At 58.8% G+C, this 25,019-nt stretch overlaps 2 protein-coding genes across 7 annotated transcripts in view; both read right to left on the reverse strand.

The window, feature by feature from the left end:
• Window positions 1-538: 538 nt before the first annotated feature.
• Window positions 539-21,213, reverse strand: MTSS2 (MTSS I-BAR domain containing 2). Of its 5 annotated transcripts, none has more exons than XM_057712637.1 (14): window positions 21,047-21,213; window positions 16,194-16,255; window positions 16,032-16,105; window positions 15,117-15,201; window positions 14,937-15,028; window positions 14,779-14,853; window positions 13,331-13,488; window positions 12,995-13,102; window positions 11,929-12,026; window positions 10,146-10,272; window positions 4,655-4,729; window positions 4,167-4,343; window positions 3,821-3,986; window positions 539-3,739 (listed from the first exon to the last, which is right to left on the reverse strand). In XM_057712637.1, the coding sequence occupies exons 1-14, from the start codon at window positions 21,113-21,115 to the stop codon at window positions 2,955-2,957; spliced, it is 2,151 nt and encodes a 716-aa protein (XP_057568620.1). In that variant the 5' UTR covers window positions 21,116-21,213; the 3' UTR covers window positions 539-2,954. The 5 variants fall into 5 exon arrangements, with proteins under 5 accessions (XP_057568620.1, XP_057568618.1, XP_057568619.1 ...); XM_057712635.1 differs by having other exon boundaries at window positions 10,146-10,368; XM_057712636.1 differs by lacking the exon at window positions 4,655-4,729 and having other exon boundaries at window positions 10,146-10,368.
• Window positions 21,214-22,786: 1,573 nt separating this feature from the next.
• VAC14 (VAC14 component of PIKFYVE complex) overlaps window positions 22,787-25,019 on the reverse strand; it is a 95,125-nt gene continuing 92,892 nt past the window's right edge. For both annotated transcript variants that reach the window (XM_057711269.1, XM_057711268.1), the window contains exon 19: window positions 22,787-23,392. In XM_057711269.1, the coding sequence (XP_057567252.1) occupies window positions 23,230-23,392 (163 nt within the window). In that variant the 3' untranslated portion in view covers window positions 22,787-23,229. The remainder of the gene's footprint in view (window positions 23,393-25,019) is intronic.

Raw genomic sequence — 25,019 nt, forward strand, 5'->3', positions numbered from 1 at the left:
TTGGTTTGCTTTGCATCTGCGGGGGTGAGCCTGGAGACGGCTGCTTTCCCCTCCCGCCAAGTGCAGGAGGCAAGAGGCACGGGGTGGGCTGGTCTGGCCCTGGGGCCTAGGTACGAGGATTCAGATTTGGAATGATCAGGGTCTTAGCCAGGGCCCTGGAATGGTGGGTATTTGAAGGACTGAGTTCCTTTCAGCCCTGCCCCAGCCCGTGAAGCCTCAGCAAGTCTGATGGGGCAGGGGGTGTTGGGCTGAATCCCTACAGTGCATCTTGGCCACCTGCCCTCTCTTCCTACATCTGGCAACCCTAAGACCGTCCCCAGCAGGAACAGAGCTGAGGCATTCAAAGGCATGGGTCCTGGTATAAGACCTGGCCACACTGCTCCCCAGCCCCGCCCCCCGCCCCCAGCCAATCACAGAGCCCTGCAGGGAGCCCCCACCCCCCCAGCCAGCATCTGGGATGGGCCAGGGCTGGGGTGCAGGCAGGGGCAGCTGCAGGAGAAGCCAGGCAGAGGCAGGGGTGTTAATTACAGTACAACTTTATTAATACTGGAATCTTCACAGTGCATTTGTTACTTGTAGCAGTGACTATTTAAATCAAGGGGAGGATGGGTTGCCAGGTGGTGTAGGGGAAAGGAGAGAATGATTTATCCAAAAACGGACAGAAAGAAAAGAAACAAAATGGTTCAGATGGGATGGGGGCGGGGAGCGGGTGGTGGAGGGAAGAAAAAGTGAGTAGGAACCAGGAGGGGCAGCCTGGGGTAGGGAAATAAATTAAAAAAAGGAACAAGTTAACAACAGCACCAGAAAAGTTACTTCAGCCAAGACGCTTTTGAAAAGAATATTTCTCTGTACAAAAAGAAAAATGAAACAAACGTAAAGAAGTCCCCCAAACCAAAGTCTGTGATGCAGGATGGTTGGCTCGGATCCCAAAGGGGTGGGCCTACGAGGTGGTCACTAAATGGACGAGGTTGGGGGGGGGGGATGGAGGAGTTATGTACAGCCCTGGGGGTGGCTTGGAGGGGGAGGGGGCCACTGGAGTATGGGGGGGGGGCAGCTGTGCCACACCCACCCCTCCCTGGGTCTCCGAAGCCACCCCCCTCCACAGGGGCAAGCCCTTCCTCCTGGGGACTCAGCTACACCCCCACCCCACTGCCCCTTACCCTGCTCACATCACATAACCTGCATCTTAAATCAGCCCACCTGGGCAAACCCTGGGGGGAGGTGCAGCACAAACCCCGCCCCAAGCCTTCAAATACAGGACGCCTGCTCTCCCGGCCCTCTCTCCTCGGGCCCGCCTCCAAGTGTGGTGTGCTCAGCAAGGCTCCTTTCTCCGACCTAACGACTTACAGGTACCGTTCTCCACCCCGTGGGGCTCCATCCACGCAGGGGTATCCTTGGTTCCCCACACCTTCCTCTGCCTAGACCCCAGTTTCCTGCACAAGAACTGCCAGGAGCCCCAGCCCCACCCAGACCAGGAGAAGCCAGCTCTCCTGATCCCGGGAGGCCCCTGTCCTGTGACCCTGCCACCCTGACCGCTCTCAGCTGGCCTGAGGGGCCACAGGAAGCCCTCCGCTTGCCCTTGGCACACGTGCTTTTACCTGCTTAGAGTGGGCGCAACATGGTGCAGGGGCACAGGGGTGACCCCCTCCCCCCCTCTGCATAGGACCATCCTGAGATGGCATCTCCTCTGACGACAGAGAGTCAAAGCCCCCAACTACTCCACCCCCTTGGTCTGCAGCAGACCTGCAGGAGGCCCAGCCTCCAGCCTTTTCCAACCTCATTTTGGCTTTGCTCCGGATGCTGGAGAGAACAGCTGCCCTCTGGCCTTTGGGAGCCATTTAGGCTCTCCTCCTCCTGCCATGGGCCCACCAGGCCATTGTGGGGCCTCCTGTCCCTCAGGCACTCTTGGACACACCCTGTACCGTCTACCCTGTACCCACACGCAGTCCTTGTCCGGTCAGCTCATTTTATTATATATTTATAAAAGACCCCCCGTCCCCAGCTCCAGCCCCCGCCGCCAAAGGTGGCTGAAACCATCACCAGAGTTAAAGCCTCCACATGCCCAGATGACCACGGGATCTGAAAGCAGCTCCTAGGGGACTGGCCAGATGACCCCCGGCCTCTGGACCCCTTCCCTGCTGCCCAGTCCCGCCCTGCCCCCAACCCCAGCCATACTTGGGGGGAGGGGAAGCTGCTTCAGTGTCCCCAGCCTCCTCCAAGCAGGTCCCCTGCACTTCTTCCCCAAGAGACTTGACTTGGGCCCTAGGCCCCCTCCCCTGATGGGTGGGCTGGCTCCTAACTTCAACTGGCACCCCCAACAGCCAGCCATTCTGTGGAGCTTTCTGGTCCAACCAGATACCTTAGCCGATAGGGCCCCTGGCCCCTCCACAGCCACTTTGCCTCCTGATGGAGAGGAGACTGGGAGAGGCAGGGAGAGGAGAAGACAGGAGAGGGGCTCAGGAGGAGGGGCCAGCATTCCAGAGAAGCCCGAGGCCTCTGTCCCCTCCCTGGGCAGACAGGGCGAAGCTGGGCTGGGCCAGCTACGCTGTGGCACTGCGGGGCCCTGCCCGGCTGCAGGGACAGCGAGAGGCCGGCCCCGCCCTTCTGCTGTGGGCAGGGAGCACGGCTCTGGGGCTCACCCACACGTGGAAAAGGCGGGGCCTGGAAGGAGGAAGAGGAGGGGCAGAGTAGGCAAGGAAAGTTGGAAACAAATCCAGTTCAAGGCCCGCAGGCTCCGTGCTAGCGAGGTCCGCTTAAGTAGTCACTTCCTGTTTAAGCCTTGAATCCAACCTGGCTGTCTCTTTCCAATAAAGTGGCTTTGCCTCGTGTGACTTTAAAAAAAAAGAAAAGAAAAGCTTGCCCGGCTCTGCTGTCTGCTGACGGTGCCTCTGCTCTGAGTGGCCGCTGCCCACTGGCCAGGCCCCCTGCCTCGCCCGGGCCAGAAGGTGGCGCCATCACAAGATGCGGGGCGCCGACCTGTCGTTGGTGACGGTCCTGCGGAGCCGCACCCCGCGCCGGATGGCCACCAGCATGTCTTCGGCGGGGGGGTCGCTGGTGGCGGCGGGCGGCGGGGCGGGCGTCTCCTCCACGGGGGCGGCCGACAGGGCCGTGGGGAAGGGGAACTGGCCCTCGCCCAGGGCGCGGGCTCCCGCCACCAGCTCCCCCAGCTTCTCCACCAGGCTGTGCCGGTTGGCGGCCAGCTGCTGCTGCTGCTGCTGCTCCTCGTCCTCGGCCGCCAGCGCGGCCCCCGGCGCCGGGTAGCTGGCGGCCTCGGGGGAAGGGCTGCCCCAGGCTGTGTTGGGCAGGCTGAGCCTCTTCGGGGAGGCCTTGGCCAGGTCTGGCGCCAGAGGTGAGGCGGCCTCGTCGGTGTAGAAGACGCACTCCTCGCTGCCCGCCCGTGTGGGCCCCACGTAGCCGGGGGAGTCGGGCACCGTGGGCGTCTTCACTGGGACGATGGGCGGCCGGATGGGGATGGGGCCGGCGCTGGAGAGGGCGCGGCGCACGGTGGGCTTGGTGGAGGGCGTGCGGCGGATGGTGGCCACTCCGGGGGGCGCGCCCGCGGCGGTGGGCAGCCCGGCGGTGGGCAGCCCCGCGGTGGAGGCCGGGCGCTTGGTCTGGATCAGGCGGCGGTAGTTCTGGGCGATGTTGCTGTTGCGAGGGATGGTGGACGACTTGTCGAACTCCGGCGGGCCCTCCCCGTCTGCGTCCCCGTTCACTGAGTAGCAGTCGTAGTCAGAGCCTGGGGGGCACGGGATGCGGTGGGCCTGGAGCCTCGGGGCTGTGAAGGCCCCGCCACCTGCCCGCAGCCCCTGGGGCCTACCTTGGGAGGGGATGGTGTCCTCGGAGCACGAGGGCGTGGTGGTCTGTGTGCTGTAGCCGCTGGAGTACTGCAGGGAGTCCCGGCTGCTCTTCTGGTGCTCCAGGCTCAGGCCGCGGGTCAGCACCATGGCCAGGTCACTGGCCGCAGGGGACACCTCCTCACCGTGCTGGGGGCGGTAAGACTGCAGGCTGAAACCTTGCTCCCTGCTACCCCCCTCAGCCTGGACTGCAGGCAGCCCCCAACAGGCGGTCTGAGCTGGCCCTGCGACCACTTGCCTGGCCTCCTGGTGCTGACCTAGGAGTAAAGGTGGGGCCCTGGCTGGGTTGCCCGGGGAGTGGCCACTTACCTTGGCTGCGATGGTGGCAGGGGACATGCGGGGTCGGGGGGCCTCCTCTCCACTGGGGCCCAGGGTGCCCCCACTGGTCGGGCCTGGCTCTGTGTCTCGCAGGAGCTCCACTCTGTCCTTCCTCCGCTGCAGGGTGGTGCCTGAGGGCTGCTCATGGGGGCCGGCCTTGGCCCAGTCCTGCAGGGCATGGCAGGTGGGTCAGGAAGACCCTTGGCCCTGTTGCTCCTGGCCAAGGGAGCCCTCACTGTTGTTGAGGTTTAGGGTTTCCAGACCCACGCAGGGCCTCAGGCTCACAATCATGGCCACGGGCAGAGCATGGAGGGTGCTGTGGCAGGCCCAGGGGCGGGATGAGGACCCCAGGAGGGAAGGACATGAGTGTGTGGGGAGTGCCCAGGAGGCCTGTCTCATGGGGAGTAGGTGCTGTGTACACACCCCTCTGGTCAAACCTGGGCCCTCCCTGCGTCCCCCTGCAGGTGGGGAGCACTGACCGAGGTGGGGGAGCTGCACTCGCTAACGGACTGGCAGGTTTCCGAGGCCTCGGAGGACGCTGAGCTGGAGGACTTCTGCCACGCAGAGGCGAGCAGGCAGGCGGATGGGACGGGGAGGCAGGAGGAGAGGAGAGAACAGATCTGGTCACGGCACTGGCATGCAGCGGGGCCTTCTGACTCAGCACCCTCACCCCGCGCCCCCCAGGGCCACGGCCGTGAGCATCTGCAGTGGAATGCAGCATACCATGGGCACTCACCTACTCCCCCAGCCCAGCTCAAGAACCACACACTCTGAGGATTAACAAGAGCACTGGCTGCTGATGGCCTGGATGTGGTGGGCAGGGAAAGAACAATACTACAGATGGCAGTGGGGTGCTGGCTTGAACTGCCGGGTTGCTGTGTCACTGTTTTCTCAGAAGGGCCTGAGAAGGAATGGAGTCCAGAGTTCCATCCTGTACATATTAAGCTGAGCTGCCTGTTAGATATCTATGTCCAGATGCAATGCAGGCAATTGTATTTATAATCTGGACTTTAGGGAGAAATCAGGTTTGGAACCACAAATCCAGCACCCGTTAGAATAAGGTCACCTAGGCAGTCAGGACGAGGGCAGTCAGAAAAAAGGTTCAAGGATGTCAGGCTGATATTCAGTGCTTGGGAAGAAGAGGACGGCTCAGCAAAGAAGAGTGACAGGAGCTGCTGGTGGCGTGGGAGGAAGACCACGAGCAGATGATGTCACAGAATCAGGGGAAGAACCTGCTGTGCGAAGGAGGGAGGGTCAGCGGTGCTGGGGCTGCAAGGGGTCCTTGCAGACGAGGCAGAGGGGTGTCTGTGCAGACCTCCAGAGCTGTTTCATAGAATGGTGGGGGCAGAAGCCCACTGAAGACAAGACAGGGTGCCCAGGAAGCTCCTGCTCTGGACAGTGGCAGGAACTAGGTACCCTGGGAGGCCCCCCAACTCAGAACAACAAAGAGGGACTTCCCTGGTGGTTAAGACTCCGTGCTACCAATGCAGGGCGCCCGGGTTCGATCCCTGGTCAGGGAACTAGATCCCGCATGCCGCAACTAAAAGATCCCACGTGCCGCAACGAAGATCCCACGTACTGCAACTAAGACCCAGGGCAGCCAAAGAAAGAAAGAAAGAAAGAAAGAAAGAACAATAACAAAGAATGAAGAAAAAAGAAGCAAGGGCAGAAAGAGGACCATGAGGGTCCCCAGGGCAGAGGCTGGCTTCAGCCCTGTGCTCGAGAGACTGGGCAAGAGCCAAGGTGGACCACTCACCCTGCTGATGACCCAGAGTTAACCCGGGAGGGGAGCAATCAGCAGCAGCTCTCCAGATCCTGTACCGACCAAGTAAGAGTCTCTAAATCATCCTGCTTTATGACCGAAATGAGAGGAAACTAAACTCTACAGGTAAGGATTCAGAGAAAATACTAAACACATTTAGAATTTTACCAATATAAGTGCTAAAACAAAGAAAAAAAAAAGTATTTGAAAAACTCAGTGGAAAAATTTAACACTCATTCATGAAAAACAAAACACTTAGACTAGCAATAGAGAGGAACTTCCTTAATCTGATACAGGGTTATCTACAAAAGTATCAATACTTTTCTTTCTGAGGTTGGAAAAAGATAAGGATGCCCACTGTCATCATTTCTGTTTAGCGCTGGACGTTCTAGCAGTGCAATAAAGCATAAAAAAGAAGTAAAAAGCAAAAGAATTGAAAAAGAAGAAAATGGTTGTTTGTAAAAGACATGACTGTGTATGTATAATAGAATACTCAAAAGAACTAACATGTATTTTTAATGGGGCTATTGGATACAAGATCAACATACAACAAAAATCAAATTTATAAATAGTAGCAGCTAAAAAGCAAGAGACTCTGAAGAAGCCGAAATAATTTAAAATAGCATCAATAAACATCAAATACCCAGGGAAAAATATCCAGCAGTAGATGTGCAAGATCCTCACGTGAAAACTGCAAAATATTATTGGAAGAAGGTAAAGCGATAGTAAATGGAGAGACATATGTAATCCCAGTCAAAATCCCAGGGGTTGGTTTTGTTTTTTAGTGGAAACTGACAAGCTGATATTAAAATATATAAGGAAATGCAAAGGGCCAAAAATAGACAAGGTAATATTGAAGAACAACAAAGCTGGGGGACTTTTTATTACCAGATATCAAGGTTTTTTTTATAAAGTTATAACAATTAAGAGGGTGTGGTATTGGTACAGGAACAGACAAATCAACCAGTGGAATAGAATATAAACTCCTGAAACAGCTACGCATTCACAGACCTCTGTTTTATGACAAAGGTAACACACTACAGTGCAGTGGTGGGAAAGATGGTATTTTTCTGTAAATTGTCAGATATTCATGTGGACAAAATGACCCCTACCTCACACCACATACACACACACATTAATTCCAGATGAGCTGCAGATCTAAATGAAAAAAAGGTAAAACAAAAAGGCTTTTGGAGGAAAACATCTTTGTGACCTTGGAGTACACAAAAATACCTCAAACCTCAAATAGGATAGAAAAACCACTAACAATCGAAAAAAATAGATAAATTGGACATATATTAAAGTTAAGAACTTCAGGTCATTAAAATACCCCATTAAGGGAGTAAAACGGCAACCCACAGAATCAGAGATTATCAGATGAAAAAACTTGTATCCACAATATATAAGAAGTTGTACAAATCGACAAGAAAAAGACAACCTAGGAGAGAAAAACAAGCAAAAGATTTGAACAGATCCTTCACAAAAAGAGGATATCCAAATAGTATGAAAAGGTGTTCAACCTCATTAGCCATCAGGGAAATGCAAATTAAAAACACAGGGCACTATTACTACAACACCTACCAGGATGGCTCAAATGGAAAGGATGTAGGATACCAAGAGCTGGTGAGGAGGTAGAATAGCAGTAAATCACTGCTATGCTCTTACATCAGACAAACTCAAAATGAGGGATATTCTACAACATACATGAGCAGTATTTGAAAGTCATGAAAGAGGGACTGAGGAGCTATTACAGACTGGAGAAGCCTGAAGAGACACAATAATAAAATGCAAGGTAGGGTCCTGTGCTGGATCCTGGACTTCTGGACCAGGAAAAGGATGTCAGTGAGAAAGCTGGCAAAACGTGAAAAATGTCTGTTGACTAGTTAATGGCATTGTGCCTGTGTTAATTTCCTGGTTGTGAAAATTGTTTGGTAGTTACATGAGATGTTAACATCCAGGGAGACTGTGGGGAGGGAGGGTGGGTGGGAACTCTGTACTCTTTTTACAGATCTTCTACAAGGCTAAAATTATTTCAAAATTAAAAAAAAAAAAACAACCTTAATGGATAGGTTAAATAGCTATAAAACAGAGAAAAAAGTACATTGGAAGACAGACCTGAAAAAATTATCCACAGAAACAGAGAGATGGGAAATACGAGAGTGAAGAGGCATGCAAAGATGGAACAGGAAGGTCTGACAGACATTTCACTGAAAGCCCAAAAGGAGAGAATAGAAAGAATGAAAGTAAGAATAAAGAGATAATGATTGAAAATTCCTAGAACAAATGAAAAACATGAACACAAAGACAGAGGAACACAAACACACCAAGTGAGGTTACATAAAAACAAATCCACGATTAGATACTCTGTAGAAAAACTGAAGTGGCCAGAGAGAGAAGTCAGATCATTCACAAAGGCACAAGAGTGACTGACAGCAGACCTTTCAACCTGCCACAGAAGCCAGAACACAGGGGTAAAATATCTTCAAAATGTGGAAACAGTAACGTCATCCCAGAATTGCATCCCTGGCAAAACTAACTTTCAAGAAAGAGGAAAAACATAAAGCATGTTTACAGATAAACAAAAACTGAGAGTTTACTACTATAGACCCATTCTAAAAGAACTTCTAAAGGATGTATTTTACTTCAGAAAGAAGGAAAGTGACCTTAGAAGGAAGATGGGATACAAGGAAGAAATGAACAAAAAAAAGCATAAACACGTATGGGTAAATCTAAACAGATACTGTATGTATAAAATAATTATGAAATTAAGAAGAAAAATGTCAATTGTAGGGGAAATTAAAAAGAGAATAACATAATAGCTTTTATAAGGGGAGGGAGTGGGTGACTGGAGTTAAAATATGTGTTAAGGTTCTTGAATTATTCAGGAGGTGGGGTTGTGACTATGCTAAGGATACATGGTAAAATTTCAAGGTAACCTATAAAAGAAATGAAATAAGAAGTATAACTGAAAATTCAGTAGAAGGAAAATAATGGGGAAAGGAAGAAAACAAGGAAAAAGCAAGAGAAGAGACAAAAGAAGCACAGAAAAAGCAGACTGAATAGAAAGAAAAAAGTAAGACAGAGGTCTAAATATGCCAATAATCATAATAAATGTGAATGGACTAAAAATGTCAATTAAGAGATAGAGATTGTCAGATTGGATAAGAAAAGAAAATCTAGGCATATGCTGTTTACAAGAGACTCATCTAAAACATAAGGACATAGTGAGTTTTAAAGCTAAGAGAAAATGATACCATAAATATTGAGCATAATAAAGCTGAAGTAGCTGTAGTAAGATCAAACAACACAGACGTTAAGCTAGAAAACATACAAGGAACAGAGGATCAACTACATCTCATTAGGAGATGCAGTTCACTAAGAAAATTTAACATTTTAAAATTGTATGCACACCTAATAAAATAGTCCCCAAATATACAAAGCAAACAGATAGAACTATATGGAAGAAATGAACAACGGTAGCTTCTCAATTACTGTTAGGTGAAGCAGACAGGAATGAACGGGGAACGAGGCAGATATGGTCAGTGTGGACAAGTCTTTTGAGACATTTTGCTGTGAAGGAGAGACTAGGTGGCTGGAGGAGAACATGGAGGAAGGGAGGGCTTTTAAGATGGATGATACAAGAGCATGTGTTTGTGTACTGATAGGAGTGAGCCGGCAGAGGAGGGGAGACTGGCAGTGCAGTGGGGGACATCCTTGGACGAGAGAGCAGGAGAGTACAGAATGCTGAGCTCAAATGGAGCCACTCGCCATGATGGGGAAGAACAGCACCCTGGGCATGTGGCCTGACCTCCCTCTGTCTTCTGTAGTTCCTCTGGGCTGCAGGATCTGAGCCTGCACCTGAAGAAGATTCTTGGGCCAGTCTCTGTGTTCAGAATGAGCTGGCCAAGGTGCAGAGAAGGGGGAGGATGTCTGCAGATCCTGGGGCTCCTGGGGATGCCTCCTAGGGCCAGCCACTCCATCACAGCCAGTCTGTGTAGGCGGAGGGTCACAAGGGGCCAGAGCTGGCAAGCTGCTCCAAGACCTTCCACCTCTCCTTAGCCTTGAGTTCAGGTTAGTCCTCAATGCGGTGTCCCTGGGGACCTCCAGGCTAGTCTCCACAGCTGTAGGTGACCCCCCACATGGATAGCCTGAGGCTGTCATGAGGCCACTGCACCCCACCCTGGGTGGTTCGGCAGACGCCCCCTCACCTGGCTGGTGATGTCTGAAGGCATGGGTGATGGGGGCTTGGAGTAGGTGGCGTCCTGGGAGACGAAGCCAGAGTCATGGGAGGAGACGCTGGAGAGGCGGGTGGTGGCGGTGGCTGGCTGCGCCAGGCTGCGGTAGCGACAGGTGGAACCGGGTGAGTATGTTTGGGCACCCCCAGGCCACGGGGCTCCGCCACCCTTGGCGCTGCTACCGCTGCTGGGGGCGCTGGGGGAGTGAAGGAGGAGGCACAGCAGCCAGACAGGGAGACACAGGGGTGCGTGTGGAAGGGAGGGTGACAGACGAGGGTAGGGGAGAGAGGTGAGGGGCAAAGGAAGGAAAAAACAATGTCAGACCATAAGGTCCTGAGACCCAAGCGCCACAGAGGAGCTGGGTTCCAGGACTGGGGGACAGGGTAGAGCCTCGACAGGGGACCGCAGTGGAGAGCTGCCCCAGCGCCGGCCCCGAGCACCCCAGTGCTCCAGAAGCCTCCGACAGGGCACACCCAAAGCAAGGCAGTCTCTGCATCCTACTCTGCCGTTACAAACACTAGACCTCAGGTTAACAAGGAGGAAAAAGTCACCAAGCATCAAAGGGCTTTCCAGTCAGGCTACAACCAGACAGAAGTCTGATCACGACGGTCTTCTCAAAGTCTGATATTTGCCATCAGATCCTAACTGAACGTCTAGTGTGTGGTGACGGTCCTGGACTTGCCATCGCCCGCATCCTTTCCACCCCCTGAAAGGGTGTCCAGCCCTCCGTAGCTCACATCCTCTGTGCAACAATTTCACCCCTGGGCAATGTTCCTGACCTTCCTCCTGAGCATGACTGGGAAGCCCTCCTGCCCCCACCCTTGGTCACGGGTGTCCCCTGCAATCAACCCTCCCTTCCTGTGACAGTCACCCACCCGGGGCCTGAAGAGCCTCCAGGGGACGCAGACCCTCCTCTCCCTGCAGGAGCAGCTGACTGCTGTGCCTGGCTTACCGCCCACGCCCCGGGTGCCCAGCCAAGGTGGTTCTGGGGAAAGGGTGCCTGGCACAGAGGGGTCTTCCCCCCTGGAACTTCCTTTGTTCTCACTGCACTCCCACTGAGGAGCCTTGAATCTTAAATAGCTCCTCCAAATCCTGCCCAGGAGGTGCTCCTGACCCTGAGCTTGCCAGGTGATTGAGCAAGACCCTTGGCTTCTCCCTGGCTCTGCAAGACCTTGGGGGCCCAGCCTGGGCTCAGGTACAGGCCTGTGGCAGCTGCCCAGGCACCAGCTCTCAGGAACAGCCACACTGCAGTGTCCATAAGGTAAGCTTGTGGCCTCAGCACATGTCCCCCAAAGCCTCTATGGACCTCCCCATCTTAGATTCCTACTATTGCCCCAGACTGTGTTGGGCCTGGCAGAGCCTAGTGGTTAAACGCTGGGATTATGTACCTTAGTTTCCCCTTCTGTGAAATGGAGACAACATCACACCTGATACGATGGTGTTAGGGTTCAATTCAGAAAAGGCATAAAGTATTGAGCGTGGCACCTGGTGCACACTCGTTGCTCCATAAACGAAGATGCTGCCACCCTACCCAACACACGCCTGCACTAGCAGCAGTCTTTCCATGAGAGTATATTCTCCCCTAAGCTTGCAGATTCCTTGATGACACAGAGTTGTGTGAATTCTGGGGCCCTGAGGCAATTCTTTTTTTTTTTTTTTTCCTGAGGCAATTCTTGATGCAGTGTTGGTGGGACCTTCCCCATTCCTTGCTGTGGTACCCCTGCCCCTCCCCACCCCTCTTCAGCCCTCCACTGACCTGCACATGCTGGACTTCCGGGAGCTGGAGCTGCTGGGTGATGAGGGTGGGGTCTGGTAGGACCAGCTATAGTCTGAGCCTTTCAGGTCTTTAATCACCTGGACGGGGACATGGATGGGGTCACTAGAGGCAACCCTGCCTGCAGAAAGCCTCATCATTTTCCTGGGCCTTCCCCCAGAGGGCCAGAGGCCTCCCCCCACATGCCCGCTGTCTTCCAAATTGAGAACCAGGCCCCAAAGGAGATCCCGGGGAGTCTGAAGCCCCCCTGACCCCCAGCCTTTTCCTAACACAAGCTCCTCACTCAGGGGCAGGAAGCAGGGCTGCCAGAGAGCTGGGGGGGAATGCCTGGGGAGATCCTGCCCCCTCTGCTGCTCAGGGATGCTGCCCAGACTGGGACACAGGAGAACCTGGTGCTCCTGGGGACTCACTGTCGCTGGTAGAGGAGCCAGGCCAGAGTGACCATGAGGGACACCATGGGTTCAAATCCTGGCTCTGCTCTGCCCTCAGGCAAGTTCCTGGGTCTCTCTGAGCCTCAGCTTTCTCCTGTGAAATGCAGCCAATCATTCCTATCTTAGAGGCTTGTTGGGGTGACTGAACAAGGGGACCCACGGGAAGTGCTCAGCATGGGGCTGGGCCCACAGTAAGCGCCTCATGAGAGCAACACCATGGTGCTGTCAGGTAGGGCTGACCCTAGAGTGGTGGGAACACAGGGGTGGGGTGAAGTGGGCAGGGCGGCAGGTGGGGGCAGGTGTGTCTGGTCAGGCGGAGCTGACGGGTCTGGGCATGGACAGCAGGCAGCATCATCAGGTCTGGCTCGCCTGGGGGAGCCTGCGGGCAGAGGCAGGGCCAGGCCCTGTGGATCTGGGACGTCCACCCGTCTGCTCTCCGTCTAAGGCCCTCGCAGGGTCCTGGGCACACCACCGCTCACCTGGGCAGGTGCTCCTAGATCCCCACAGAACATGGTCCTCCTGCCCAGCTGCTTCCCCCACATGCTGTCCCCTTTCTCCTCTATCATTGCCAACCAAGGGCAAGCCATCCCCTCCCCTGTCCCCAGGGCTGGCCGTACCTGCTCACTGGCGGGGGGCAGCTTGTGCGGCTCCGCGGTCAGTACCACCAGGTCGTCGATGATGCCCTGCAGGTGGGTGATCTCTCCCAGCATGGTCAGCTCGCCATTCTGACGGAGCAGTGAGTCAGCCTCTCGGCCCCGCCCCTGCCCACGTACCCTGGAGGGCCAGGCCACACCGGGCCTCCCCTCCCTCACCCTTTCCCACCAACCAACGCTGCCTGGGCGGATAGAGGCTCCCAAATCCTGGTTCTTGGGATTTCTCGGGATTCATGGAGACCCCTCAACTAGCCCAATGGTGGAGATGCTAGAATGCCTCTGTGTCCCCGAGGGACCCACCACCACAGGCTGCAGGAAGGTGATGAAGGTGCAGAAGCGGCCGCGCTCCTCAATCAGGGCCCGGCGCACCGCCTGCTTCTCTGTCTCCTCCAGCAGCAGGTACATGTCATTCACGTCCTGCAGGGCGCTGTCCAGCTGGGGCTGCAGGTCTCCTTTCCCTGGAGGGGTTTGGAGGAGAGGCCGCGCTGGGGATGCCAAGCCCAGCCCGCTGTATCCATGGCTCAGGCCCCGTGGTGGTGTCCCTGGCCGTGGGGCTGGGCACTGCCATGGGGGCCAGGAGACTGGCGAGGGCAGTTGGGACGCCGGCATTTGTGGAAAGGCTGGTCCCCAGAGCAGGCAGAGAAGACAGACAGACAAGCACACAGGAAAGATACCAAAGCTGCGAAGCCACCCAGGTCCTGGGGTGGGCAGAGCCCTGGGCAGCCCCAGGGCTGCCCTTGGAGCAGCTGTGCTCAAGGGAACCCAGCGGCAGCCTCCATAAGAGCTGAGACTTCCACCCTCCAGGACACCCTCACTGCCCGTGGGAGGGTGGTCCCTCACCTCCCAGGGTACAGGGAGGAAGAGTGGAAGCAGGGCAAAGTAGGGCGGCGGGGCGCAGCAATAGGCCAGGCCACTAGGAAGTGTGGGGGCCAGGAGAGCTAGGGGCTGGGCCCAGGGGACGGGGAAGGGGGTGTGTGGGTCCCCACTCAGCTCAGGGAATGATGCACAAGGACAGCAGCAGCGACACAAAGAAGCAGCGAGAGAGACAATGAGAGGTGAGAAGATGTAAAGGAGACAGCGAGACAAGAAGTGCGGAGGCAAGAGATAAGGACTCTGGGAGGGCCTGGTGGGGGTGGGGCAGCCAGGGCCTGTGCCCCCCACCCTGCCCAGTCCAGCCCCTCTTGGCCTGGCAGACTGACCCAGAAGTGGCCCCGGACTCATCCCTGGCCAGGGGCCCCAGGGGCCCCAAGGGGACTGTGCCCCAGGCCCCTCCCTCGCTGGACCGACCGCCTTCCTCGCTCCTCCTTGGCCTGGAGAGGCTCCTTCCAATGGCCCTGAGCTGGGGGAGACAGACAAATGCGACAAGGACAACAAGGACGGGAGGAACAGCTGGAGGGATGGACATCTGACTTACCCAGTAGCTCTACAGGAAGGATTGGGAAGAGGAGAAGAGAGACAGAGAAAGAAAGAATGTGTGAAAGACAGCCGGATGGACAGAGCCACTCCTGGGGGGTCTGGGGGGTGCCTGGGCCTGTTGGGCCTCCTGCTGCCTCCCCAGGAGGGGAGGTCCTGGGTTGGGTCTGGGGTGCAGGGCGCTCCCTCTGTCCCACCCATCAGGTTGGAGGGTCCTGTGTCTAGGATAGGGCCCCTCAGGCCAGGATGATGCCCTGGGGCGCCCCATAGGGTGGTGGGGGATACGGAGTGGGGCCCCGTGGGGCTGTGCCTCTGTGGGCTGCGCTGGGCTCTACCTTTGCGCGCTTTTTTCTGCAGCTTCAGTGTGTCTGAAGATTTCTTCTTGATCTCATGCCTGGCTCGTTTGTACTCTGTGCAGGGGATGAGAGAGGAGCGCTATGACGGGCGTTTCCGCCAAGTATGGGGCGGGAAGCCCGGCTGAGCCCGGACCCACCTTTTGCGTGGTCCTTGTCTAGTTGGTTGGCCGACTTCTTCCAGTCCTCGATGCGCTCCTGCAGCGGGTTGATGAGGCTCTCTAGTAGCGCGCTGTGGGCGGGGGCGAGAGGGTCAGGGCCGCCACGGAGGTCTGCCTGCAGCGCCCCCGCCCGGCCGCCCGCCCGCAGGGCCCACTCACTTGGTGAACTGCCGCAGCTTGGTCTCGATGCTGCGGTGGCGCATGCACATGCGCGTGAGCGCCGAGCCGATGTCCCGCGTGGCCCCTGGCGAGGCAAGCGCGCAGCGTGGGGAAGGGCCCGCCGGGGCTTCTGCAGTTCCGGCCGCGGGCCACGAGGCGGCGCACCGGCCCGCGAAGGCCAAGCCGGCGGCCCGCGCCCCGCCCCCAGCACGCCGCAGCCTGCCGGCCCCAGCAGGGGATTTGACCTTTCCTCAGCGTTTACCGAGCCCCTCCTCCGTGCGCGCCCAAGGTCCCGCGATCCTGGCTGTGTCAGCCTCCTGCAGCTGCGGCTGCTCCGGTGGTCAGGCCAGGAGCTGCGCTTCACCCCAGCTGGGAGAGGCCGGCGCCAAAGACCATCCAAAGAGCCAACCCAAGTCTCCTCCCGCCCCACCGGGAACCCCTCCAGATGCGCCCAGATGCAGGTGTGAGGGTGAGAGCACGCGCCCACTGCCTTAGGTCTCACCCTCCGGAGGAGCAGGGGCCCCAGGTCCCTGCTACTCGGACCAGAACGCAGAGGAGACGCCAAGGCCAACAGGGAATGTTCACCTGCCCTGCGTGCTCTCAGAAGGGCAGATGGGGGTGGAAAAGAAGCCACAATCAGACTCACCATAGGGAAGCGTGAACAACTGTGGCTGAGCAGTCCAACCAGCCGCCCAGAATCGAGAAGGGGACCCCCACCCCGTAACATCCTGTCACCTCTCACCCACTCCTGCTTGCACGCCTCTAGCGGCTCACTCTCCCCACAAAAAGCCCATTTCATCAGGGAGCAGAACTCAAGGTCCCGACTCTGGGCCTGGTGTCCTCTCCCTGGCTCACATCCCACTCAGCCTTCCCAGCTTCCAAGCCCACCCTGGGGCGTCCACGCCCCCTCCCCACCTCGGGTGTTGGTGGCCATGTCAGCCACTTTCTGGAAGGCATCCAAGAAGGCCACAGCAGCCAGCACAGTGGTCCTGGGGAGATGGACAGTGGGATGGTCTGTGGGTGAGGTGTCCTTTCTACCTGTTCCCTCCCCAGCTGGGGCACCCTCAGCAGGCTCACCTCAGCTGGGAATGCAGCTTTGTGGCCTTGGAGTTGAAGTCCTCCCAGATGGGATAGGAGCTCTGCAGAGGAGATGGGAGAGGAAGTGAGACTCCATGAGGGCTGCAGGGCCCTACCTGGGCTGGCCTCTCCACGAGCCTGGGTCCAGACTCTGAGCAGTTTCTGAGAGAGCAGCCCTGCCTCTGCGGGGAGGGAGGCCCCTGGGCCCTCGAGGGGGACTGAGGACCAAGGACAGAGATATGGAGCATGACGAAGGCCTGGCTCTGGGAACAGGCACCTTTGCCCATCCTTCCCTTCCTGACAGTCAGGAGCTCCGGCCAGCTGTCTGCAATGGTGGCCCACATCCTCAAGGGAGACGGAAACAATGAATGGCAGGTCTTGCCTCCTTGGGGATGGGAGGGGCCTGGCAAGGGATCTGGGCTGAGCCACACCAGGGGCAAGACGTTCTCCGGACACAGCCCGGGATGGTGCACATGGTGTGGGAGCAGAGGCACAGTGTGCCATGCCAGGGCTCCCAGGCATGCCAGGTCTAACCTGGGGCCTCTGGGGGCCCCCACCCTGTGCCCCGGAAGCAACTGCCAGCCCGGCCATCCATCCATCCCAGGCCAGCAGCAGTGGCTCCCAGGCCTGGGGAGGCTGTGGCTGCTGCAGGGCCTGGCCAGCCTGCCCGGGACAGTCAGGCCCCGGGCTGAATGGGGCCTTGTGCGGCCAACAGAGCCACCTTTCTACACCCCCGGCTCCCCTCCCCTCCTGGGGACACAGTGTGGCCTTTATCCCAGCCTGGCCCAAAGCACTGAGTTGGGAGGGAGTTTGCCAGTAGGGAAGCCAGGCTCCTGGCGATCAAGTTGTCCAGTGTGATCAAGGGGCTTTTCTGAGAAATGGGCCCTCCCGTGGCTATTGGGTCCTGGCCCAGTGGCCCTCTGGAAACCTTGATCCTTGAAGGGGTGCCCCAGGCCAGCAAAACCCACAGCCCCTAGATGCTTCTGACCTTCCCTTCCATGTGGGATGGGGCGCTGGGAGCTGGTGCTTTTCCAGTGGAAAGGGGGAAGGCAGAGACTCCAGTCCCCTAGGCCTCAGACGGAGGCTCTGCCGGGCTGGAACCCCAGGGACAGGGCCAGCCTGCAGGGGTGGGAAGGACAGGGCAGCTTCTGGGAGCCTCAGAAACTCCCTCCCCTCCTAGCCCAGCCCAACCGGTGCCCAGGGAAAGCAAATATTTGAGAAGTTCACACAGGCTGGAGTGGGAAGGGGGAGGCTGAGGGTGGGCTGTCTCTACGCGGCACAGCTCAGGGGAAAGGAGCCTGGGAGGTCAGCCTGGGAGCCTGACAGTCCTGAGGGCTTGGCACCCTCCCTCACCTCAACACCCTCAGCCCTAAGCCTTGCTAAGACCTCCAGGGAGAAGAGACGATGCTGTGGGTACAGGGGTCCAGAGGCAGCTGCCCCCAGGAAACCTTCTCAGCACTCCCAGCAGCCTCTGGGCAGTCTCAGAGAGCCAGGGACTGGGAGAAGCTGGGGAGAGACAGGTCCCTACCCCACTGAAGTCCCTAGGCTGGGGCCCACCCCCACAGCTTCCGCCCGGCCAGGCTCGCGCCATCCCAGACCTTCACAGCCTCAGCTCTCTTGGAGAGGGGACAGGATGGGGCACGGGGGAGGCCAGGCCCAGCCCCTCCTCAGCAGATGGACAGGAGCACCTGGGTCTCTAAGGACCTGAGACTCCACCCCCCACTGGTAACTCATGAGGACCCCAGAGGCGAGGTTGAGAGGCCAGAGCAGCCAGTGCCCCAGGGGTGTCCTCTGTCTTCAAGTCTTCACCCAGGCCTGCGCCCTCACACAGGCCGCACCCTGGCTGTCACTCAGGCTCTAGGGCTCTGGGTTGTTGTTGCTAGTGACAGGGACCGCTACTGCTGACCAAGAGTGTGCAGTGGGCCAGGCACTGTGTGATCGCATTGAATTCTTACAACAACCCTGTGAAATGAATACTGTTGTCACCCCTATTCTACAGATGAGGAAACTGAGGCTCAGAGAGATTAACCGGCTTGCCCAAGGCCACCCAGAGTGGATCTGATCCGATGTCTGACTAGTCACTACACATCAGGGATCCTGCCCCCTCACTTTCGGGATGTGGGAAACAAGTATCTGGGCATCGAGGATGGGGCAGGGACTGCAGGGACGGGAGAGACGCGCAGGCTGCTCTGGAGGGGAGAGGTTACACGCTCGTCACTAGAGGTGCTCAAGTGGATGGGATGAGATCGATGTGGAGGCTGCTGGGCCCCTGGCCCCCGGACACTCTGTCTCTGATGGCGCCCTGGGCTGTGCAGGTGAGTGGCTCAGGCTGCAATCTCAGAGAGGGGGCTTTCTGGGTGGCCTTGGGCCAGGGCTTCCCCTTTGAGCCTGTTTGCTCACCTTTAAGGTCGGGGTGGGAAGTGCACCGACGTCACTGGGTCAGTATGGAGATTGCACGGAAAGCACTAGCACAGTGCCCAGCACACAGTAAGTGCTGGGTTAACGCTGGTGGACAGAGTGGACATGGGATCCCTGCTTCTCTGCCAGGAGTCTGGGTGACACTCCCCACTCTCGGGGACAGGCAAAGATTATGACCCTGTTTTCCGGATGGGCCAATGCTGCTGAAGGTGCAGCCTGGGGCTGAGGCAGAGCCCGGGGAGCTGCAGCCAGTCCTGTCATGCTGGGCAAGTCCCTGCCCCTCTCTGGGCTTCAGTGGGCATCTGTGCTGAGTTAAATGAGGCACAGCAGCAGGGAAAGCTCCCGAGGGCCCCCTCCCCATCCCTGAGCTCGTGCCCTCCTCCAGGCCCTCCAGGCTCCAGGCGCAGCTCCTCCTCCCCCTCCTCTGCCACCCCCACGCCAGGGTCTGGGCCTCCAGGAGGGCCAGCGTGGGCGGCTGTGGGGCCTGTGGACGTGCGGTGGAGGGCCTCACAGCCGAGCTCAGTCTCCTCACCCTGACCACCTTCCTCTACGGAAACCCTGGTGCTTCTGTGGCTCAAGCCACTGAGGGTAACAGCCAGAAGCTGTCCCCCAAATCCAGATGATGGCCTTCAGGTGGCCTGGTCCCCTGCCCTGCCCCTGGCCCAAACACACGCATGTGTCATAGGTAAGGGGATATCGGGACTTGGCATCATCCCAGGTGAAACCTCTCCCAGTTTGCTTCCACATGTCAGAAAATCCTGCCTGAACCGCTTGTTACAATCTGGGCCCATTTCCTTCTGTCTCATCGCAAAGTTCCTTGCAAATTGCCTAGACAGGGAGGGAGACAGTCCTGCCCCTCTTCTCTGAGCAAAAGCTGCTGCTGTCTGCAGTGTTTGCAGAGACGATGCCAGCAGGAGGAGGGTGCGGGAAGGTCCCCCCTCCGCCAGCCCTGGGAATGGCTGGGGGAGGGTGGTCTGGTTCCAGGAAGGAAACTCAGTGCCAGGGCTGTGATGTCCACAAGGCAGGAGGGGCTGCTGAGGGCAGAGAGAGGCCAGGACTTTGGGGAGCTGGCAAGAAGGGGCTTGGAGGTGGAGTTGCAGGGGACGGGGCTCTCAGGGGAGCACCCTATATGGGGGACAGGGAGGGACGTCCATGCACGCTGCTAACCCTGTAGTTCTGGGTGAGGGTGGCTCCAGGTGCCTTGGGGGTGGGGGTGGGGGTGCAGGGATCTGACAGCTGCCCCTGGGGCTGTTCCCCTGGCAGCACTGGGAGCCCCGTGAAGGGCCTGCCTGGGCACTGTGGTGTGTCCTCCCGGGGCCTGCGATGTCACCGTAAGACTCTATGCTGTGTAGCTGGAGTGTGAGAGAGGCTGTGAGGGTGGGGGCTCTGAGGAGTTCCCAGTTCTCTCCCCTGCTCTTCCCTTGCCCCAGAGGAGAAGGGTAGAAACGCTGCTTTCTGGCCCCCATCGTGTCACTGGAGCTGGCCCTCCTCTCTGCCTAGTCAGCCTAGGCCAGCCCTGCCAAACCCTAGCCTCTTTGAGGGAGAGGATCCCCTTTGCTCCCTAGATCAACACTGAGGGGTGAGGTCAGGGACAGTGTCCAACAGTCTCCTTAATGACCTTGAGCCATTCCCAGGCCTCAGTTTCCCCACCTGGTGAGCCAGTGGTGGGCCGAGAATTGGTGGCCCGCTCCAGCCTGACCTGGGGCAGTCACGGGGAGGGGGTTGGAGCTGAGAGCCTGGAGCGATAGCAGCCGCCCCTCAGGATTGCTCCATCAACCCAACCTTCTCCCTCCTCCTCCCAAGGTGGGGACGGAGGCCTTGGGATGCAGGGACACTCATTGTGGAGACTCTGGAGTACTGGAGCTTATTTTGGGGAACCCGGGCACTGGGCACTGAAGCCGAGGCCGGCAGAGGAGGAGTTAACGCTTCCCTGCTTTATTATTTTTCCCAGCTTTGGCGGTGACAGCATTGTCTGGGCTCCGGGGCCGTCGGGGGCGGGGGGGAGGGGGGAATGGTGGTGGTAGGGGGCGGAGGCCGGGGAGATCCCGGGCCTGTTAAAGGGCCGTGGAGTCGCCCCCGGAGCCAAACCCCATTCATGGTTTGGGGGTCTGGGGCGCGGGGAGCCCGCGTGTGCGCAGGCTCGGGTCGGGACCCCAAGGGGGCGCTGCGACCCGGGCGACCCGGGGCATGGTCCCCGGGCACCGCACGGGCACCCCGACACACGAGCACCCACACCGCCCAAGACGGGGCCCCAGAGACCCGGGCGCACGGCAGACACAGCAGGCCAGACGCGCTCAGACAAGGGCACACAGGCACGGCGGCGCACGGACACAGCGGGGCACGGCTGCCCGCCGCCACGCGAACCCACAGCGGACGCGCACCCGCACCGGCACCCGCGCGCCCGCAGGGCCGCCCGCCCCGCCGCGCCCCGTTACCTTCATGTCGTTGACGATGGCCTGGAAGAGCCCGCCCAGGGCGCCGCACTCCTTCTCCGCCGTCTCCATGCTCGGGCCGGGCGGCGGCGGCGGCGGCGGCGGCGGGGGGCGCAGGCAGGGCGCTGGGACTCCGAGGCCGGGTCGGGCCTGCCGCCTCCGGGCTGCGCTCAGCGGCCGGCCGCGCCGCGCTCCGGGATCGCGGGCCGCCGCGGGGCGGCGCGGGCCATGTCGCGGCGGGGCTGGCGGGCGGCGCGGGGGGCGCGGCGCGGGCAGCTGGCGGCGCAGCCTCGGCGCGGGGACTGGAGCGGCGGCCGTAATCCGAGCCGCCGAGGCTCGGGCGTCACGTGGACGCGCGGAGGGAGGGCCGCGGGGAGGGGCAGGGCCGCCGCGGGAGGGGTCTGTGGGAAAGGCCGGGGGAGCGCCGGCCCATTCACCGCCGGGAGCCCGGGCTTTGAAATCCGAGCCCGGGCGCGGCCGGAGGGGTTGGGAGAGCGGGCCCGGCAGGCGCAGGCGCCACCGCTGTTCCGGGGCGGCGGTGGGGGCGGGGCTGCCCGGCTTCCCCGCGGGAGTCGGACCCGGGGTTGGGTGCCCGTCCCTGGGAAGGGGCTCAGCACCACCCTCCAGCCTTTGGTCTCGGGCCGTGTGTGTGTGGCGGGGGTTCCCGCGCTTTCAGAAGAGGGGGGCAGGCTGGGATCCTTGGGGGTGTATCCGGTGGGATTGATACACCACACTCGGCACGGGCGCGCGGTGTCCTGGAGGCTGCCCGCCTTGGGACGTTTTATCCCTGGCACAGAAGAGTTTGGACCCTCCTCCAGAAGTTCTCTAGCTCTTTTTCCAAGCAGTGCCAGCGCTGATGCCACCTGCATGGGGTGCCCCAGGCCAGGCCTTTGAGGAGGGGTGGTGTCCTGATCCTCAGGAATCTCCTTTCTCAGGGGTTGGAACGGTGTGGACCAGCAGTACAGAGGGGGGCCACTGTCCCTGGTCTCTGATACCTGGGTACACATGTATAAGGATGCATGTGTGTGCACGTGGGCCACAGTGAGCTCAGCCTGCCATCCTGTCCTGGAGACTCCGTGCAGGGAAACCCACCCTCCTGGGCCTATGCTGGGGCCCTGGGGAGAAGCCCACACAAGATTCTTCTCTCCTACTCCAGGGACCCACAAGAGCCACTTGGGAGATCATCAGGCCAACCCGAGGCTTCCTAAAGCCTGGGGTCAGGTGGACTCTAGCTTACAGGTTTGCTGAGCTAAGGCTCATTTAGCCACATCAAGGGTGGGTATGTGGGAAACCTGTTCCCCCACTCCCTGCACTGGTCTGGGCCTTCCTTTCCATCCCCCGTGACCTGGAATGTTCTGCAGTGTGCCCATTCATTCAGAAATTCCTGCGGCTCACTCAGTTCATCTGTCTAGTGGAGACATGTCTCATGTCTCCCCCCCACCCCCCCACCCCCCATCAGGATGGAAAAGCCAGATTAAGTGCTTGAGAAGGCAGGGTTCAGGGGACCAAGCTCATGCTCGGTGGTCTCCAGGAAGAAGGCGCTGGTTCTGTAGAGGTGAGAGCTGGGCCCAAGGCCCACAACCCTGCCAGGTGAGTGTGCAGTGAGCGAGCAGCCGCTCCTGGCAGAGCCAGCCCTCCTGGGGCCACCATGAAAGCAGGTCTCTAGGACAGGCAGCAAGGTCCTGGGGCAACTGCAGCATCAGATGAGGGCAGGGATCAGAAGGAGCAGGCCAGGCACGGGTTGAGGGTGTTCTGTCGTTTCTTTATTGGGGCAAGGGGTGTGTCATTCACACGGGCCTCTGTGCTGGTCCCTATGCGCACACACGTACACGCATCCGCACGCGGCCAGAGCTCTGCTGGGCTGGGGAGGTCAAGCTCTTTTACAAGAGGGCATTAGAAAGAACCTGATTCTAGAAAAGGGGGGCTTCTGAGGCTGCAGCCCACCCTGGTGGGAAGCCAGCTCTCTGAACGCCAGAGTGCAGCTGACCGTGCTGGGGGCCCCGGGAGGCTGGGCTGAGAGAGGAGCGGGGCGGACAGAGAGCCTCTACTCCCCTACCCTGCCCTGGGCTGGCGGCCAGACCCAGCCCTGCCCCTGAGGCAGGTCCTCGGGCTCTGCGGGGAGGGGGCCTGAAGACCCCAAGTACTCCATAGGACCACTCCTTGGGCCCTTCTCCATGCCAGGCCCATCAGAGGACAACCCTCCGGTCCAGGTGATCCCCACGCCCACTCCGCTGGTGCCGCACTTCCAGGTGCTTCTTCTGGACCCTCTCAAAGTGCTGCAGCAGCTCTGCGTAGTCGATGCTCGGGGCGTCTGCTTTCTGTGACTTGGGGGCTGCCTTCAGACCATCTCTGAGGAGAGGGAGCAGAAGGGCTCAGCGTCAGTGTCTCAGCACACGTGGGGGCTGCTGGCAGGTAAGCACCAGCCACAGGAGGGCAGTGGGGTCAGGGCAGGGCCACGGGCTGGGCGAGCTCAAGCTCGACCTCAGGGAGTCTGTCCACCTCAGGCCCCACAACCCTTCCCCAACAGTCAGCCGCAAAGAGCGGGGAGCCCTGTGAGCATCCCCTCCCCCACAGCTGGTGGGACCCGTCAACACTGCTGCTTGGATAGGGCCTTCAGCCTGTGGGCTGGCAACGGCGCCCAGAGCAGGCATCACATCGGGAAGCATTTCCTGTTTATGAGTGGCTCCCTTTGGGGTGAAAGCCAGGGCTAGCAGCCAGCCAGGAAGCCAGCTGGGGCCTGGAACAGGGTCCAGGGAGAAGGGGGAGGAGGCAGCCTGGCCCTTTCTTTGGGGCAGGGCTAGGACCAGGGACCACAAAGATGGCTGAAGTCTACTGGCCCTCAACTTGGCAGGACATCTGTTTTTGAGTACTGGGGCCCAGAGGCCTGCAGTCACTCTCTGTCCCTGGGGAAGCAGAGCTGGTCTCACCACGGAGCAGCTGACGCCTCCGAGAACTCCTCTTGCTAGCACCCTCCCCCGGTGCTCTGTACCGCAGCACAGCCTGTGCACTGCACAACTGCAGTGTGCTGCGTGCTCCCTACAGCTGGGCGATGCGTTAGCCCTGCTGTCCCCCTCAAGCCCAGTGTTTAGCTTGCCCCGGGTGGGGACCAGATCCACTTGGGCCCCATCCCATTTCTAATCATCACCCCAGCAAAGAGTCCCAAGAAAAGACTCTGCTTCTCCCTCATTCTGGCCTCACTGGAAGCAGATCTGTGTGGGCTGAGAAGGATCTGCTTCCAGGCCCTGAAGCCTAATGGCCCTGGTAAGGAACCTCATGAAGGCTGTGTGGGCTGATCAGCTAAGGAGAGGATCTTTGGGTCCTTTGAGTTCATGCAGAGACCCCAGCGGGTGGAGGTCCAGGCAGCAGCTGAGCACAGGAGCTCGACAGACCTGGACCCAACTGTAACGCGACCACCTCCTGGCCACTTGACCTTGGGCATGTAACTCAGTACCCTCATCTGTAAGGGGGGTGCTGCCAAAGGAGCCGCCCCATGGGGTGGGTGAGGATTCCTCCAGACTTGACATCAAGAACTCGGCCTGATGTCCAGCTCCAGCCTAGGTATCCGGTGGGTGGCCACTGTGGCTACAACTCCGTCTCTCTGAGGTGAGGCCAGCCGGGGCCCAGCAGCTCAGTCAGTTTGGGGGAATCACAGTGGTGCTTCACCCACGTGGAACCCTCACCAATGAGCCTGGCTCCTGGTAAGGCACAGTCGGCCAGTGGTCAGAGCCTGAGAGCCAGCTTCGCAAGCCACCAGGACCAGGGGCAACAGGAACTCTTCCCATGGTTGGGAGCATCTGGAGCCCAGAGGTGGGCCCCTGTCCCCCTACTCAGCCTGTTCCCTTCCTGTCAAAGACACAACCACCTGAAAACACCCTGAGTTGTGGCTGTGGCGGCTTCCTTCCTGGGCCTCAAGCCCTGCCTCTGCAGCCGGGACTCAGGCAACATTAGTTCAAAAAAGATCAAAAGGAGTTGGGTA

Source organism: Hippopotamus amphibius, chromosome 16, assembly GCF_030028045.1.
Source record: "Hippopotamus amphibius kiboko isolate mHipAmp2 chromosome 16, mHipAmp2.hap2, whole genome shotgun sequence".
Classification (NCBI taxonomy): Eukaryota; Metazoa; Chordata; class Mammalia; order Artiodactyla; family Hippopotamidae; genus Hippopotamus; species Hippopotamus amphibius.